Source organism: Tyto alba, unplaced genomic scaffold, assembly GCF_018691265.1.
Source record: "Tyto alba isolate M040663 unplaced genomic scaffold, T.alba_DEE_v4.0 Super-Scaffold_34, whole genome shotgun sequence".
NCBI classification, from domain to species: Eukaryota; Metazoa; Chordata; class Aves; order Strigiformes; family Tytonidae; genus Tyto; species Tyto alba.
The window spans coordinates 6,545,678-6,565,085 of NW_024881309.1; the positions used below are offsets into that span (position 1 = coordinate 6,545,678).

Consider the following 19,408-nt stretch of genomic DNA (forward strand, 5'->3'; position numbering starts at 1 on the left):
AGGTAGCGCACAGCCAGATCTGCCCTGTAATTAAGTATGCAGTGCTACAGGGAATTCTCAGAGTCTCAGTTCTCTGTCACATCATTCAGCCCCTGCCTTTCCCCTTCCCTGGTCTCTGACGCGTATCTCGAGAGTCTCTGGTCTCACTGAAGAACAGTGCTGCTCTTACACCAGAGAAAGGAATTGCAGTTCAGACTTTCAAAGAACAAATTCCTTCCCATGCCTTGGGGAGCAAAATGCTTTCTGCCAAATGGCAATCAGACCCACTGCCCCGGAAGTTTGGGTCTGCTCTGCTGCTGAGCCACACGGTTGACGCCTGCATGGGATGAGAGGGGAGATGGCTGTATGGCCGTTTTGCCCTAGCCTCTGCATGCCAGAAGCAGAAGGATGCAGACCAGGCCCATATACATTGTCCTTGGGGCAGGCACCCTCCTGCCAACCCTGACACTCATGCAGTTTTGTTTCTTCCAGGCCTAGCTACTGGAAAACATTGCCAGTGAGGAACTGCATGAAAATCTTGCTATGGCTGCCCTATAGCAAAGATCTTGAAAGCAATTGCACTCAATTATACCATTATGCAGGTTTCCTGCTGTCTCATGAGTTTTGCCACTAATGATAACTCTGCATCTTCAAACTCTTTTGTCTCTTTTGTGTGCTTTGGAAGCCATATGCTCCTTCCAGCAAGGAGCTTAGCAGCTCCTGCTCTGCACACTGCAGGCATCTGTTTCCAGCTCAATTGTTCTAACGCTCTCTCAAAACCCCTTATCAGGAGCAACATGGGCCACCCTTTCTCTCGGATACATTAAGAGCAAAGTCAGCTGAGGCATCTTGTGGACTGGGATGTGCACAGCAGAGACACAGCAACAGGAGGACAACAATCCCTTCCAGGAGTCATGTGCTGCTGCCGAGGGGAAGGCACAGTTTTGCCATTGGCCCTACCTGGGGGAAGCAGCAGTGACTTTCGGCCCTGCCCAGCAGACATACTTCCTCCTGTAAGTGGCCAGTCTGGCAGTAAACAGAGGGAAACAGAGCCAGACCGACATGGGCTCATGGAGCAGAGGATGGAGGAGGTCCAGCAAGGAGACACCTGGCAGTCTGGGCAACACACGATCACCCCAACAAAGACCCCCAGGACCAGCAGTGAGATGCAAACCTGAATCCGGACACCAAAGCCATGTATTGCTACGTGTACCCTACCTAGACTGTGTGGAAAGGTCCAACTCACATCCAGGAGGGCATCCAGTTACTTCCAGTTGCTAGTGCCAAGGTGCTGAAACCTAAGGTCAGCGCTGCCAGCTGGGGAGTTAGTGAAATAAACCTTGCAACTGCCCATGACACTTGCTTTGATATTTCTTTGCTCATGTGGGCTTATGTCTGGTAGTGGGCATGATCCTCATCTTTGAGGCATTATTTCCAGTAGAGACAGCATAACCTTATGTCAGTGCAGTGGTTTACTTTTAAGCAATTGTCCAACCTAGATATTTCTCTGGAGACAGAGTTCATTTGGACCTCCCTGCCTTGCAGACATCAAGTGTCCGGGTCTGCAGGTGAGAACCTGGATCCTTTCTCATTGGACAAGAATATGTCAGTCCTGGAAACACACTAAAACAGCTTCTAAGATTAAGAGCAGTCAAAAAACGGCACCTAGGGTCTCTCTAACATAATCAGGGAAGATCAGGAAAATTGAATCAGAAATTCAACTCAAAACGTACCCAGAAACAGAAATCACACTGTTCCTTACAGGAACTTTCTCTCCTATCTCTATTCACAGAAACTTGACACTCTCAGTGATCCTTGCAGTGGAAACAAAACCTACTGGCAGGTTTCTGCCTTCTGAGTAGAAGACAGCATTTAGCAGAGCACAGCATCTCCAGAGAGGTCATAGTAGCAAACCCTCAGGCAGGCAACCAACAGAACACGGAGAACAGGCTACCAAGCACATACTGCAAACCCAGATGAAAGAGAAAAGCAAAGTTTTGGGAAAATTCATCAGATGAAAGGATAAACCCATATGCCCAAATTTTATTCTCTCATCATCCTCATCCCTGCCCATGATTTAAGACAGATATATTCATAGGCCCAAGTTCTATTCTCTAACCCTTCTCGCCTCTGCCTACATGATGTAGGACAGGTCTACAGATCTTAATAGAACTGATGAAAATCAAGGCACAAGAAGTAATCTCTGGAAGACATCTTCCAGGAGAGTTTGTTCTCACTTTATGCACCAGCCTGAGTAAACCCTTTGCCCATGCTCCTTTCTGCTGAGTGCAGATTTCACAATAGCCCCAGGCCTCCCCAAGGCATGAACCACAGAAGCTAGTGACATATGCCCAGCAGAGATCCTCAGACCAGAATGCAAGGGGGATCCCAATCAACTTGCAGCAATTGAATTGGAGCATGCAGGAAATTAAAGATCTGCTCAGGTTCCTGTGGCAAGCGGCTGTTAGAGCTGGAAGAGAACTCAGCACAACTGGCAGAGGAGAAATCCCAAAGCAAAAGAAGGAGGGACCCTGGCAAGTTTTTGAGAAGGGAGGCAATTTGTCAATTAGCATTTTGAAAGTACTGAAGAGGGGGCAAGCTTTCAGGGGCAGGTACCAGACTGGCCCCTCCATCATGCGCAATCCTCCATCATTATATAATCATGAGGCTTTCAGAAAGCCCATTTTTATGCACTCTTAACAGAAGAGGTAGTTCTGGACTGCCACTGGTGGTGCAGTTCAGGGCCAAGGTTAACTCAGTCCTGCTGAGCATATTCAGATACAGAGAGCATCTGCATTGCCATTTGACTTCTTCCTTCCCCCCTCACAGGTCCCCTTTGCTAGTTGCTGAAGCTGGAACTGGCTCAGGACTGTGAGGAGGGTGGATATCAGAAACAGCTTAATCTGCCTGAAGCAAGGACCTGGGAGCGGCCCCTATACAGCAGACTGATCCTTCTGATAAGGATCCCCTGGTGCTACAGTCTACAGCTCTATGAAAGCCTGCCTCTGTCAGTTCCTACCTGCTACTAATGGATTTTCTAAGTAGTAGCATCAAGATCTTGCTCTGTTATTTGCAAATCATCACTTCCCCAATGAAGTACAGTTCTGGGTCCAGCCGCAATGAGCAGAGAGAGGAACGGACTGATCCAGAAGTCTGAACAGGGATCTGGAGTTTAAGACATTGTTCCTTTCCCACAGAGCCAAAGCAAGGCAAGAATTAACACAGCTACTGCTCCTGCCGGCTGAGGCCACGCACACCCAGGGGAAAGCTGTCACTCTCCTTTGATGTTAGCAGGAGCCTCTGCTCTCTGCATATCCTGAAAAAGAAATGCTATTTTTACCTCACCATAAAATATACAGACTGCAACTGAAGGCAATACATGAGAGCTTTTCACTCAGGCACTACACTTCTTCTGACAACATATCAGGGTTTATAGCTGCTGAGAGAGATGCAGCAGCACTGTATCTGCTTTTTATCTCCTACTTTCCAATGCGCTTCCTTTCTTGGGTCCTGACATGGCTCGGGCAGGTGTGTGAAATGAACACTGGGGAGTTGAGGGGGCTCTAGCAGGTTGCCAGTGCAAGGGGGAAAGCAGAGACATGCTCTGAGCCTGCCTGATGCAAGCCAGGGACTAAGGCACACCTTGCAGACCAGCCTCTAGCCTGCCCTGGGCTCTAGGCAGTGCCCTTGTGCTCAGCAGATGTGCTGGAGTCCAGGCTGTGGCAGCAGGGTCTGCCCTGGTACCTTGTGGAGAAAATTCCTTTTCTTTTCCAGTGGTGCTTATAAACCGCTCTTAATTTCTGCTGTCTGTTCTGACTCGTTCTCTATCTCTGCTTCAGCAGGGCTGGTCCACACCTGCTTTGCCTGCCTGCACAAGCAAAAGTGCTGAGAAGGGGGCTTTCTGCTAGGATCTGCACGCTGCGCCACGGCTGCAATAGATTTACTGCTAGCAGCATTCAGCCAGGCTGGTCTGGCCAGCGCTCGGGGTGCAGCCTCCGGAAGCCGTGCAGGGAAGCAAGCATTGACAGGAAAGCACCTGGAGCACAGGCCTGGCAATATATCTCTGCCAGCTGATCCCTGGTGAGGACATGTGAGCAAAGCCATAGCAGCACAGCCACCTGCTCCTCAGCACAGTACTGTCCCTTAAAAGAAACGTCACCCTGTTCACCTGTCCTACAGCTTCAGGTGGGTAAAATAAGAACGATGGTAACACAGAAATCAACATTTACAATAGCACAAAAAACCCCAACACTTGGGGGCACCTCTCTTCCGCCAGCAAAGCAGTGATGGGAAGGATGAGGCTGGTACAGCACCAGGGGGACCCAGCCATTCTGGATTCAATGCCAAGCTCTGCCACTGGTGCCCAGCATGACCTTGGGCAAGTTCCCAGTGACCTAAGAAGGGCAGCAAACCCCTCCTGCCATCCTATGGTCCATTTAGCTGCAACCTTTTGGGGACAAGGGCTGTTTTCACTGGACCAGACTTCAGTCCATGTTACTGGCCAGGATACACCTAAACTCCCACGTGCAAACCAAAACTCTGAGAACTGACCTGATGCCTCTCCCCCTAGTGCTGCCCAGTGAGCCCCTTACCGTGCCCAAGTACTCACCCTTAAGTAATGCAGGCATGTCATCGCTGCAGGAGAAAGTCAGCTCACCCTGGACAGCCAGGGTCCACAGCTCTGATCAGCCCACTTATACTGAATGTTGCAGCCAAACCGAGTGCGAGCAGCCAGTCTGGAAGGGGTTTATCAGCATCAGGACTGCACCTTATCACCACCCACACCTGCCTGCCTGCAGGCTGGCACAACGGGGAGGCTCCTGCATGGAGTCTGGAGATTACAGGTCCCATGTCAGTGGCCTGGGGAGAGCTGCCAGGCTGGACACGAAGTGTTTAGTGAGCGTCATGCCTGAGGTACATTTCATAAACATATCTGTGAGCCGTAAATAGGGAGGACCTCACATGCGTGAACCCTGCTCTTCAAACAGTACGAGGGAAGATGAAACCTCAAATACAAAGCAAAATGAAATAGGTCTGTGGCCAGAACCACACTGTCTCTTTGTTTGTGCTGCACAAACAGGCTGGGTCAGAGGCAGTTAGCAGAAGACCCCAGATTGCTCACCGGTCTCTGCAGACCTTGTCTGGGCACAGTCCCAAATGAAGGACACCAAAATGGAACTGAAGTGGCAAATGAGGTCTAGTGACAGCAGCTTCAGGCCCTTTGTAGGGCCTGGAGCCTACTGCAATACAATGAACGCGCCCCCTTCCCCCCCTTCTACCTGCACAGCAGACTCCTGCTCCAGCATCCCTTCAGGAGATCCTTGCTTGCAGCAAGAAGGCAAGGGGTCCACAGTGGTTGGTGCATGCCCTCTCTGAAAGACACGCAAGGGAGTCACACCGATTGTTCAGAGGAACAGACCTCCTGGAGACCACTCCCGTCCCACCCTCTCCTCGTGCTCAGGCTCAAGGTGACAAAGCACAGACCAGTGCTCGCCTGGCACTCCTGGCTGGCAGGAGGCATCCTTCTGCTAGTGTTTTGCTAACCCCACCTTGGATCCAGATGGTAAACTGGGGCTGACTTGACAAAGCACTGGAGGGCTGCAGGGGAGCCACGTGGCTTGGTTTCTATTTCTAGCTGCTCTTCAGCTGGCCCTTTTCGCCAGTTACAGGTTAAAGAAGGCCAAGGGACCTCCTCCCGGGCACTGGGGCCAAACCAATGAACACCAGGCCATGAGGTGATCACACCTGGAAAGGCCTGGGCAGCATACAAACAAATACAGCTTGTGACACTTGCAGCTTCAGGGAGAAAAAACCAACAGCTCTGCCAGCTGTATCTCCCCAGGGAATTCCTATAAAACAGTCCAGCCCACCACTGGGAAAGCTTATATCAGCTGAGAGGCAGGAAAAGTAGATAAAGAGAACCCAGCAGAGTGGACAAATTCTTTGTATTACACAGAAAGAGATAATTTTATACCAAGCAAATGCCGTGTTGGAGCATTAGAGCAAAGCAGAGTCCTTACCTCAGTATAAGGAAAACACCTTCCCCTTGTCTAGTGCAATTCAGCACTTCCTTGGAAGTCTGGGATCCCTCTGGTATTTGAGCTGTAATAGACTCCACCTCCAGTTCAGGTAGAGCTCAACTGTTAATTGTCAAAAAGATGGGCACTGCAACTGCTGGCTGGCCCACTATATTTGCTCTAAAAGGTGTTGCTGCTCTGAAGCTAGTGAGCAACGTCATCAATGTCTCAGATCTTGCCTTCCCCCGCCCCACACACACATAACTGCATGTCATGAATGCAAATACGAGTCCTCTGCACCCCGAAGACAGGGCCTTACCAGCCAGAGATTATGAGTCTATTCAAAGTTGCTGCCTCATCACAATGCAAACTTTTTCCAGGACCTGCAGCCACCAGGATAGCATACACCCTTGACAAAGCCCTAGAAACAAGATCTGTGCCCTCCAATCCATTTGGGGTTACCTCTTACCACACCTCAGGGAAAACCAGAGTAGAAGTGCCCATGAGATTGCTCTATCTGTTTGCCGAATGGGTACCCCCGTTCTTCTACTGCGAGAGCTCTCTCAGGCAGGAACTATAATTTAGCTTTGATTTGTGCAGCCTCTAGCACCAGGGAGCACCAGCAGCAGCGACTTTCACAAACGCATTACAGGAAAACTCAGGGATGGGATAATATCTCTACCCAGTGATGCCACATCCTCACCATGAGGGTGGGGAGGTGAGCCCTGCACAGTGCAGGAGGGGACATGGTGCTCACCTTTTGGCTCCAGCCCAGGACTCCCTCATGCACATCATGTGCCCACAGCCACAGTGTGGCTGAGGGAGGGAATCCCTGTGACTGTGTGCAGAGCAGGAAATACCTGTGGTTGCTGTGGGGTACTGTAATGGTAACCGCAGGGTGCTTTGGCACATGCCTACAGTCCATGTGGTGGGCGGTAAGAAGGAATTGCCCCAGGTCCCCACCACTGAGGCAGAGCCTTTCTGCAGCTGTGAGAAATGAGAAAAGTACCGAAATTCAAGAGCCCGACAGGCATGTTTGTAGGTCAGAACACCTCTGATGGACAGAGAAACATTACCACTAGGCAGGGTCCTGACAAACCTGGCCAAGCCATGCAGCCTTTGCTCCCCCATTGAGACCTGGAGTTTTGCCTGCAAACAGCTGCCCAGCAACTTTTCCATACTTCAGAGAAAGTGCTTGGAGGCAGCAAGAGCTCAGGTCACTGAGGTATTCCAGGATATTGGTGACATCCACGTGGGCTGGCAGGTACTGGACTGTAGCAGACCCATGGAGCAGTAGCTGAGGCGGGTGAGCATATCACAGGGCACTAGATATCGGTCTTGAGGCAACTGTATGGAGCTAAGAGGGCTAACTCTACTTTCAGTCACATTTCTTATCTCTAGAAGTGAAGGCAATTGCAGGAGCATGAGTGAACAGGGTCCTGTGAGGTGGCAGGTAGTGTCGGCTTCCTCCCTTCCCTGAAGAAGAGGGAGAACAGAGCACTTTTCTTTGAAGTATGTAGTACACTAATAACCATTTATTTCTTTGGCTGTTTGTGGAGCTAGTGCAGGCTCCATCTCTAAGGGAACTGGTCTCTTTGATACATTAATTGCTGTCCCTTGTTAATCATATTTCCCTGAACACTTCCCACTCATCCCTCTACTAGGTCTCATTTACTCATTACCACCTCACATGAGGCACCTCTAAAGTTCCTCTTATCTAACTGCAGACAGATGAGTTGCATGTATCAGTGCTGAAAACTAATACCTTAGGGCAACTTGCTTTACTAGCAGTTTGACACTGTTATCTTGCCTGTTATACCTAATAGTAATATCCTTGACACAGCTTGCAGTTCTGGAGAAACCAACAGTGTGGGCACAATCCTGTCTGAGAAATCAGAGCCTGGGAAAGCTTGAAAAATGACAAATACAGCTCTAATAAACAAATAGCCCTTAATCCCAAAGAGCTCTTTCCATTTCCATTAAAACATCTCAAAAGACTAAGGTCTCAGGTACTTACCCGTTTCCAGACACTGAACTGAGATTGACTGGTTTACTCATTCCCTAAGATTTCATACTGTGTCCTCTCCTTAGTGACGTCTGAGCATATCAATGTCCCCTTAAAGGCCTCTGAGATTGTACAGGTCAGTGTCATGTTGCATCCACAAAAGCTAACACAGAGTTAAATTGGAGCTCTGCAAAGGGAAATGGTTTACAATTGACATAACAGGAATACTCTTTATGAGAGAGCAAACTTATGTTGAGAAAAAGTGGTCAACAGTTACAGCGAACAATACTCCAACTTAGGCCACTGTGCACCCCCGTGGGCTTCAGGGGATTTTTGCAGGCTAGGGTTCCAGTATTTTCTCAAGTACTGTTCCCTGGATGCTATAATATCTGTCATACCCACAGGAAAAATAATTTCTCCTCCTGCTGTCCTGAGATGGCTCCTGGGATGAGACTCAGCAGCCCTGGTGCCTCAGTGTCACTGCATTCCAGGTTTACACCTGAGATAAAAACACTGAATTCCAGCAGCAACTGGAGACAGAGTTTGTGGGACGGAAAGAAGCTCTGTCAGAAGTTTAGAAGGAAGAGTAGGTCTATAAAGGAAACTACTCCTTCAGCTTCAACGAGTTTTATTTCTTCAAGATACAAAGTTCTGCCTCTGACCTTTGGAGAAACTCTTCAACTGCACTATGATGTAGCTGTGAAGGAATGCAAGGCTCCTGCCTCTGTGTTGTTACCTTCCATGTAACTAGAGAAGTGATCTCCCAGCACCAGACACTTTGCTGGCTGCTGCTAGTCTGTCCTCAGCTGTTCATTTCCTTTCATTTAAGGGAATGGGGATGGTAGTGTGTGCAGCAGAGAACCTTAAACACATTACCTTGGAGAAGAGCAAATAACTTTAACAGTGGGCTTCAGTATTTTGAGAAAACTGCTTGTGCTTTTGCTCAGGGAATGAAGTGCAGCCCTTCCTGCATTCATCAGTTCAAGAAACGATGCCAGGTCTGAAGTCGCTGAAGGAGAACTAATTCTCTCTGAGCACTCGCTGTGCCCTCCTGGTACAAAGACAAGGGTATGCTAAGGGTTCACCTTACTCCAGCATGTCCCCTTTCTGCTTACAGAGGAAACCACCCCCTGTGCTCCTGTCACCTGCTGAGGCTTCAGGGAGCAGCCAGGCTCCCTGGTTCTGGTCAACAAGCTGTTATCTTAGGAAATGTGAATGCAGTTTTAAAGCTGAGTCAGCAACAGAAGCTGAATAATTTAAATCTTTAGCAATTATGCTACTGCTGCCCAGCTATGGATAACAGAAGGTACTCAGATTCATGCAAGGAGAGAGCTGGAATGAAAAACAGTGCCGCTGTCAGGCCACTTCCTCCTGTTAAGAGAGAACAGCAGTGATGTAGGCATAAATAAGCAGGTAACAATGCTCTGCAGTGCTGAACTAGACGCTCTGCTGCTCAGAGCAGGCAGTCCTCTGAGCACAGCGAGACTGAGTCTTGCTTTCCTGTGGCATTTGTGGTTTCTGGCAAGGTGATCCATAATTTCACAGGAAGTCCATAGGAGCTGCTGATGCCTCACCTCTCAGATGGCTAATCCCTCAGCTTCCAAAGTGCTGGAATCATCAGTCATGAGCAACAGGGGAAGCATGTGAAAGGTCCACACAGACACCTGCTCTTCAGCTTTCTGTCAGAGGAGGAGCTATGCAATGGTGTATGGTGGGAGGGGGACAAAGATTTGTTATGCACAGATTTTCTAGCCCTTGCTCTCTCTCTAGTTGTTTCTCCATCTCCTTTATTACAGAGGGTGGGGGTGAAGCCAGTTTACAAGCACTTCTCCCCAAATCAGTCTAAAAACCAGCACCCAGAAGCACGGGACAAATGAAAACTTGAAAGAAATCCAATAGGCTGGGTTTGCAAAGTTCAGCAGGTAATAAGACAAGAAATATCTCCCCATCATACCCCTGATCTAAGAAACTGTTTCATGGTCATCCATCAATTCAGAACTCTTTGAGCTATGAGATTCCCAAAGGAAATCCAGAAATACAAATTGAATAGATGTTTTTCAGGTTGTGTTTCCTGAACTGTGCACTGTTGCCTCCAAAGGCATGATCTTGGAGATGAAGCAGCCTGCTCTCTTACTCAGAGAGACAGCTGCCTTGTGCCAGCATAACCACTGTTTAGTTCCTGGAGGGGAAGCAGTCTGAGCCCAGCCCTTTGCCTATACCCAAGTATGCATGCATACTTGAGCAGACAGCCAGCTTCCTAGCATATGCCTCTCTGGCTACTTATGACACGAGTCAGAAGGTGTTCTTTTTGCTCATCATTTGGATGAGCCAAGCAATGCAACTGAAATTTTCATCACACTGATTTATCTTATACTCATTCACGTGCAAAAACTCAGGAAGTCAGATTCACAGAGTGAAGACATGAAAAAGTTGCATAGCTCCCAAAGGACAGGAACATTCATGGCCCATTGTTTATGCTATGGCTTAGTTCTGTGCTATGCTGGCTGCAAAGATTTCTGCACAGGTAGAAAGTGTTCAGAAACCTCTGCATCCAGCTCTCCTATCCAGTGGACCAGAAGACATCTCGCCCACAGGATTAACATCCACTGTTTTTCCCTGTTAGAGACCAGGCAGTTCTGGGAGCAAAAAGCATCACCTAACTCGCCCTGAATCTGAAAAATCCCAGTTCTGGGAACTCACGAGTTTGGCATTATGCACTCAATACAGGCCAAGGACAAATCACTTCTTAATTACTGCTTATGGTGCAGATTTCTGCTTTCATTCAGGCAGGTACCAATCTAAAAGACGCAACAACACCCTTATCAGAGGCTGCAGTTAATCGACCCCCGCTATTGGATCCACTGGTCCTGCTGTAACTCCAAGATTACATATCCACTGAGATGCCTAAATGTTACGCCTATTTGGGGATCTCAAGATGGAGAGATATCCAACACTTGGCTGTAGTGCATGCCTGGAGGCAGTGCAGACTGACCTCCTGCGAGAGCAGATGAATACATAGTCCTCACCTGACAGGCTGCACTCTGCTCTTCTTGGAAAGAAATTTTCTGCTCTGCCACTGAGCATCGAGCAGGAGAGCAAGAACTCAGATCTCACCCCATACTTCCACTGTACCTTTATTCTCAGTAGCCACCTGGTCTCTGAAGTCTGCAACACAGCTAGATGCCATGGTCTGCACCAAGATCTTCTTGCTCAGTCACATTAGTTTAGGCACTTTGACAAAAACAGAGAAAACATTTCTGTAAACCTCTTCATATTTGTCGAATATTTTCTTCTGGGCTTGGACCAGCAAGAAAAGCCCTCAACTTCCAGGCACTTTTTGGTGTATGCAATCCTGTCACCTGCTTCTCCAGCCAACCTGCCAGGTTTCCAGAGTTCTGCACAGAGCTCATGGAAGAGAGGAGGAAATCTCTATTTTAATATGCACAGCAAGAGACAAAACTAGCTGTACACCTGTGATTTGACACAGACATTCTCTGGAGTTTGATGAAGGGCTCAGATATCAATAACAAGGCAGGAAGGTTTGCCCCAAAAATGAAACTAATTCCAATCGATGTTCACACCACAGTCAGCTGCAACTCATTCGGCTTGACAGACCTGGCATACAGCTGGGCAGAATTAACAGAATAAGGAGGTTCAGCAAGAAGCTTGGTGAAATCGTAAGTGCAGCCCAGCCATTTGTAGGCAACATCTGTGACAGTGCTGTGCTGCAGGTTACTATGAATTTCTGGTCACAGAGTCAAGGTACAATCAAAGGAAAACAAGTCATAGGAAGTCTCCGTTCTCTGCATATCTCTATTTGATTTGGATCTTTAGACACCCCAGTCCTGGGAGCTGGATAAGCAACAACAGCTGTGTTACACCATCAACAACAAATTCCATAGTAAGCATTGCAAAGAATATGTGTGAAAACCATAAAGTGCTAGCAGAACCAGTTTGTCACTAATATTTGCTCCTGACGCTTGTTCAGGGAGAGTCACTGAGATTATAAAGAAATATTTATACTGCAGCAGCTCACAAAGCAGGACTTGTTCCTGCTCTTCTGGCTCCCATGCTAAAAACCAAATTAAAAAAACCACCAAAACAGAAACAAACAAACACAAAAAAAACCCCAAACCAAACCAAACCAACAACCCCAAAACAAAACATTACCTCTTCTCCCAGGAGTTCAGAGCTTCAGCTTCCACCAAAAGCAAACCTCATACTCACAAGGTCACTCCTCTCTCCCTTCTAGAGGTGATGTCTAAAGGGATTGTGATAAGGTTAACACAGTCATAGAGCTGCCCTACATAAGCAGTCCCCTGTCCCAGTAACCAGTATGCAATGTGTATAGAGCTGCCCCTGTGCATAAGGGCCCCTGAGCTAAACCCCCTTGAGAAGGCCTGGGCTTCCACTGCTGTCTGGGCTGGGGGGATGCCAGGGAAAAGAGTTTCAAGGAGCAGAGAACAGGCCCTGAGCAGTAATCAGATCTGAATACTACTTCTGCTTATGGAAGAGCGGGAGTGCCAAGGACAAGGCCTCCACGGCCACAGATACAGAAAATAAAGGCAGTGGATTTTGTCTTGGCCCCTACAAGACAAAAGTCTGGGACAGAGTCCCCATTTCCCATTACCTTCTGTCCAGTGCTCTTTTGATGCTTTATTACTTAGCAGAAGCATGTGCCGTGTGTGTGGTTGTTTTCACCCAGAGGCAATTAATACTTGAACAGAATGAAGTCCAACTTAATGGGACTTTTGAGAGGGATGAAGGTGGGAAAACATTGGGTTTTTACTGTTTTCCAGACTATAACTGAAGCACTTTATATGTGACTATCTGAGCTCAAGGCCATGTTTTAAACCACCACAGGAAGTTGCAAATGAGGGAAGCGGTCAGAGAAATTTTCATGCTCAGCCACACACACCTGCTGATTACACACCTTGCAATCATCAGGAGTAGGTGTCAGCTGTGTCTCAGTGGGCAAGGCACACATACAGCTTCTCTACCTGCAGCACTTGGCTCATAGCAAGGCAGTTTCTGCAAGGGTGGAACAGCTGATTCTAAGCAGCTTCTTCTCTCCACCAAGAAATCCACTCAGAGCAGTAATCCAACTCCTGAGTGACTGCATGACATAACAGCAAGGTACACTGACCAGCACAACAAATGCTGCAATAGTAACAGGCCCAAGAGATGCAATTGGTTGCAGAGAGCAGCTCTGCAACACATTTCCATCCTCTCAATCCTGCCATTCTTGCTCTTCCTGAAGGCTTAATCCAAACCTTCTGAACTGACGAATTAACGCCCTGAGGTCTGGAGTGAAAGTGCACATTCCTACTCCTTCCCAGTCCAATCCTGTGTAGACATTTAAGAGCCTGCAAGCCTGTGCCTTTGTTAATCACCTTGTTGAGCAAGCAGCGGAGCCAAATGCTTTCTTGGATGCATATCCATCCAAGTTCTGATTACCACATGCAACTTTTTGTCATGATTAGCTCTTCCAGATACCATTGATTCACCATTTCTTGAGCACCCTTGGCATACCTGGACAATCTGATATGAACATTACAGCAAGAACAGCCCACACCACTGCATCCTGCTCGACAGCCCGCACCTTTCTCCAGTTACTGCAATGCTCTGAAGAATGGTTTGGCAGATTGACAAAAAATCCACTTGAATCTTGAAACCCATGAGTTCCATTTAGGGTAATTAATGAATGATTCAGAAGAGATGTGTACACTTCTGTTGTATGCCCACAGCCATGCTCTCACTGATCAGAATTTAGGATGATTTCATCACACAGTAGCTTTTCCTAAGGTCTAATTCAATTACATAAGATGCCTCTGGATGAGAGAAGCAGAGTCCCAGAAATACTCACTCATACACTACTTTGGGAAGTAAGCAATTCTGCAGAACAGGAATGAGGATAGAGCTCCACTGACCTAACAGAGCTAATGGGTATTGTTCTAAAATTGAAGGTGATCAACTATTTTATTTCTCCCAGTGGACCTTTTTCACTGAATGTCTGCAGTATCAGCATTTTTCCCGGGCCTCAGCAGTAAAAATTTGGGAACAAAGCCTCTCTGGAACCTGCCTCTCAAAGCTCTGTCAGCTACCATACAGGACATGTGGGGGCATTTATTGCTGGAAGTGAACTTTCCTTGCCATCTGCAAAACACCACTGCAACTGCTCCTCTTCGCAGCCTAGATGAATCCTTCTGTGAAGAATGGGATCTGAGCAAATCATACTCTCTCCAGCTCTGCTCTTAAAGGTGGCCACCACACACCTACAACGAGAAATCTGCCAGCAGGACAAAGCTTCTAGCAGTCACCATCACTACAGCACAGGTACAGACAAAACTGTCCTACCATTGGACACATCAACTGTGTACTCTGCAGCACAGCAGCCACGAACCAGTCCTGATACCTTTGCAATAGCTTCACGATGGCTCGTTTACCTACTTTTTGGGATAACATTAGACCCTACACTGGGAAGGCTAGTTCTATGTGCTGCAGCACTTAGGTACCCACACCAGTGCTAACCCCTTCCAGTGCCACAGAGGGCTTTTCCAAATTCTTTCCCACAAACCTACCCTATGAGCCTCTTAGGCAACTCTTGTTTAGAAGTCACAGAGCTCCCACACAGTTTCTCTTACCACTGTTTCCCCAGCCCAGTCCCCACCATTCCTCCCCCAACATGTACAGTAAAAATGCAGGTCTACAATGTGGGGCATAGGACACTGCACTAAGGCCAAATAAAATAGGGGACACTCTTCCCATAACTTGCTTAGCAAATTATTTACTGTTCTTTTCTTCAGATGTCATCCAAATTTTGGAAAATGAGCTCTGGGCTCCTAGAACAGCAGTCTTTTTTTCCTGCGACATCAGGCAAATGCTTCTGAACTCACCAGCAGTATAGTGGGGCCATTTGCAGACTCAGCCCAGAGAGCAATATGAAACAGAGAAGAAAGCCTGTGTTTTACTTCAGAGGAAAAGATCAGGAATCACCACTGTCAGGCAAAGGCTCTCTGAACAGTCTCAAGAGATGGATGCTGTGAGGCTGATATGGCAATGACCTCAGGGTACAAGGACTGCATATTTGACCTCCAAAAGAGACCGGGGGTCAAGTTCAGAGAAAGGAACAACAATGATGAGAAAAGATGGAGGAATCCCAACAACATGCATACTTACGCACCACGCACAAACTCATATAACCCTTCGTAACCAAGGAGTCAAATTGGCCTCTGCAAAGCTAGCGCCTCTGTGGCCTTTTCCAAAGCAGCCTGCTTGGTGTTCACACTTGCCCTGCAGCCTAATGTGCCTATAAAAGTATACATACAGATTGGAGAACAAGCTTTCAGGTTTCTGGGCACACCGCCTTTGTCCACATCCCCCCTTCCTACCTCAGGCAGGATTCAGACCTTCTGCAGTTTATTGCAGAGAGATCATGCACCAGATCAATCGGGACATGTCCTGAAGTTCCCTTGCTGCGGGGAGTTCAGGACAGCAGTCTCTGCTCTCAGTCACGCTTGCTTGAAATTTCCTCCGTCTGAGACATTCAGTGAGTCTAATTCAGCATCTAGAGAGGCTAAGCCAGCTTCCCAGAGTATCAGTACTGCCGTACTGAGGTTCTTCCAACTGCTCCCGCAAGCACATTAGGCTTGCCTGCCCAGGAGGATGTGGGGTAACAGCAAGGACACAGCAGCATCACAGGAGGTAGCCTGAAGACATCTGTTCATTCCCCTTCACTGCTCTCCCAGTTGTAAGATGTTATCAGGACGGCAATGGAGAGCAGGCTGCTCTCAGGACTCGCAGGAGCCAGCTCCCATGCTTTGCCCATCCTTTCAGAACACACTAAAACCCCCTGGCCTGGCGACTGCTTGTAACCCTCACTGAGAGCTACCCCAGCACTACCTGTAAATGTAGGAAGCCTCCATGGAGGTGGTGGGGAAGGACATCATGCCCTCGCTCACATTTTAATCTGTTCCTGAGCCAGTAGAGTAGTACAGACTGAACATATTCACTCAACTACCCCCATTTTTCCCAGAGTTGTGGATACCCCATCATTAGAAGAGTTCAAGGTCAGGTTGGACAGGGCTTTGAGCAACCCAATCTAGTGAAAGATGACCCTACCCACAGCAAGGGTGTTGGACTAGATGATCTTTAAAGATTCCTTCCAACCTAAACCATTCTGTGATTCCGTGATTCGGTTATTTTAGAGACAGGGAACTAAAGCACTGGTGGAACTGAAAGGGAGCAAAAATTGGATCAGAGAATAGTGGTTCCTGGATCAGCTTACCCTGATCTAAACTCTGGAAAACTTGTGCATGTCAGCAGATGCTCTCAGACCAGCATCCAATTCTGCATTGCAGAGCAGGACCAGGCAGAGTTTAGGGAAAAGGCACTGGCAAGATACCACCCGAGAAGCAGTGGAGAACCCCAAAGTGCTCCTATGAATCCATGCTTCAGAATAAATCAGGTTTTGTTCTCCTACAGGTCTCCTGCAGCCTGGCAGCAAAATCAGCTCAGAATTACTTCAGGGGAAATGCACAAAGAGAAAATTGAATTTATTATAATGACTTTCATGGCCTTTGCTCCACTCCTTTGACAAAAGGATGTCAAAAACATCCTTTTGCCTGCCTTCTTAGTCCTCTGATGTGCGCCCCACCTCCTCTGTTCTGCACCTGCAGCAACAGGTCAGAACTGCGACAATGCAAATACGGTCTCAGAAAATACTGTGACATAAGGAATAAGGACATAAGGCTGCAATAAGGAGGTCCTGAGACTAGACCCCTGCACAAACAGACCAGACATACCCCAGATCCTCAGTTAGACCTTCTGCAGGAAATTGCTGTCGAAAAAGTCCAGTTGTGCCCTAAGACAAGCCTGTTTTATAGGCCACAGCTAGTGCTATGGAAGCCCTCTGGAGACGGGAATTTTGCCTGATTCTCAGAGATGGGCAACAGACATGTACTTTTTTTGCACTTTGGGTTGGAAGGGATGTTGAAGATCATCTAGTTCCAATCCTTGTGCCATTGGCAGGGACACCTTCCACTTCAAGAGCATAATTTCAGAGATATCACATAGAAAATAGATACATCTGTTGGAACGCCCCTGCCTGTAGAAGCACTGGGTCCCCAGATCCATTAAGGAGTCTAGGCTAACCTTGGGTAAGCAGAGCAGTTAATACTGTGTACATGGAGGCAATGAAAACAGAAAGCACCTTTTGTTGCAAATGAGTTTGTAATTCAGGTGATTGCACAGAAACTTGACAGTTTCCTACGCTCGCCGCAAACCGTGGCACCGCCTATTACTACCACCTCATCATCTCCTTTAATTTGCAGTGGCCAACAGCACTGAGGCCCCAAGACTGACAGTTGTTTATGCTGTGGCAGTGCAAGGAGCAAGCGGGGTGCTCAAAATTACCTACTTTCATTCGTCAAACCACCCAGCTGTTCCTGTGTATCCACCACCACACCCCCTAAGGACATTTTCTGTGTGCATGTCAGACTAAGTCACACGTGTGCCTGTCCCCTCAGCAGATACTGGCTGGAGATACCAGGATCACCCAAAAGAGAAATGCTCAGAAAACAGCACTGAATTCCCAGGGGCAATTTCACAGCACACATAAGGAGGACGGGGCACTTTGCTGAGGAAACACAGCCTGACAGACTAATAGTGAGGACCAGCAACAGACCCCTTGATCATGCTGCTGTAGTGTGCTGCCCAGCCAGACCAATATCATATTTCCACAGTGTTTAAAGGTCAGGTTTATGTTCGCTCCCGGAAATTCACTGTACCCAGCATGTGCAGCACTGCAGGGGACAGAAGAGGCACCTGAAGCAGACATCCCAAGGGCAGGCTCACTGTAACAGTGTTAGGCACCTACAGAGTCAACATGTGAAGCAGGGCTTGCTGTCTCGGCTCCCTTGAGAGCCAGTGGAGAGAAACAAGCATTTCTAAGGGTATAATTCAGCTGACCTACTTCCACGTGTGGTGCAGCATGGGAGAGACTCCCTCCTTCTCTCCCAGACTAGAGGGAGCTGAGGTGAGCATTGCAGATGCAGAGGTCTGCATCACAACACCCCTAAACTAGAGCAGATGGTCCCATCACACAGCAAGAGATCCCCATGCCACCGGCAGCACCAGGCACGCTTGTGCCCATGATGACACTGCGTGCCGGTGTGTGGGGAGCTGCCCTGCTCTGCCCCAACACACCCAGCAACACAATCCCACCCCAGAAACATCCAAATCCTCTCAGCTGCTGCTGTCATGGCAACGCCAGGGAGAGGATCCGCCGGGCTTTGATGTGCCGATCTGTTTAAAGCATGCAAAATGCCATTCAGTAGCTGGGGAGCTGCGTGGAGGAGCACCTGACTGCCCTGAAGATGGAAGACTCTCCAAGGAGCAAGGATTAATGCACACTGGCAGGCACCGCTGCCATCTCCTGCCACAGCAAGTCATTACCAGCATGCTGTTTTTGTGCTCTGTCTCACCCACTTAGTGGAGTTTAATATTTAACATCAGACAAGCTGCTGCTTCACGGGGTAATGTGGGTTATTAATAAAAAATCTTCCCCCCCCGATTCAAAAATAAGATGCTGTTACTCCAGGTTATCAGTGCTGGCAGCAAGTGCTGGGAGCTGAGCACCACAAGAGTGCTAGGCACATTGCAGTTAATGGGGAATAAGGAAGGGCTATTACAGGCCACAGAAAAGCCCATGGAGCCAAGTAACATGCAGCATAACACTGTCCCCATCTCCCACTGCATCACAGAAGGAGGAAGTAATTCCAAATGACAAACAGGATGTGCAAAGCACAGGAAGAACAGGCTGTTTGATCCCCACTCCAGCAGCTCACAGGGATCCCCTGCATTGCAAGGACACCTCCAAGCTCAAAAGGACTACATGATTGCTTACCTTCAAAGACGGATACTCTTGTAGCATTTTGCACTAGGATTCCCTGAGACTTTGCAAAAAAAACAGTGCTGTCAGTACCAGGAAATGCTAGACACTGACCCTTGCACACCATGTGCCCTTAGTGAGCGACCAGGTTAGGGTGGTTCAGTACAATCCAAGAAGCTGTGAAATGTGAGGGTATAGCAGAAGATTTTAAACATTTGAGGGGGTTTTATGCTAGACTTCTGACAGCATTGGCTTTACATTGTGAAACACAGAAACCTGAAGTAGTCTACAACAGAGAGAACATCTGTGTCCTGCACTCTGCCATTTCCACCACTTTCAAGACAGCCTACTCCACCATTGCAGTGTTTCTCCTATATTCATTCACCCTCTCGCTAAACTAGTGTTTCCATACCCAGAGTAAGAGGAGGCAGCCTTCAGCAGACCACAGAAATGCTACAGAGAACCCCAGGAACTGGAGAAACAAGGGACTTGAAGGAAGCAGAATGCAATTACCTG

The 19,408-nt window shown here is 48.1% G+C and overlaps 1 protein-coding gene across 4 annotated transcripts in view; it reads right to left on the reverse strand.

Annotated features, from left to right (window-relative positions):
- ANK1 (ankyrin 1) overlaps positions 1-19,408 on the reverse strand; it is a 70,005-nt gene that overhangs the window by 35,795 nt on the left and 14,802 nt on the right. For 3 of the 4 annotated variants that reach the window (XM_032997291.2, XM_032997312.2, XM_032997356.2), the window contains exon 2: positions 5,259-5,351. In XM_032997291.2, coding sequence (XP_032853182.2) covers positions 5,259-5,351 — 93 coding nt within the window. Of the gene's footprint in view, positions 1-4,588; positions 4,727-5,258; positions 5,352-19,408 lie in introns of those variants that run through there. The other variant, XM_042801323.1, reaches the window with a different exon arrangement.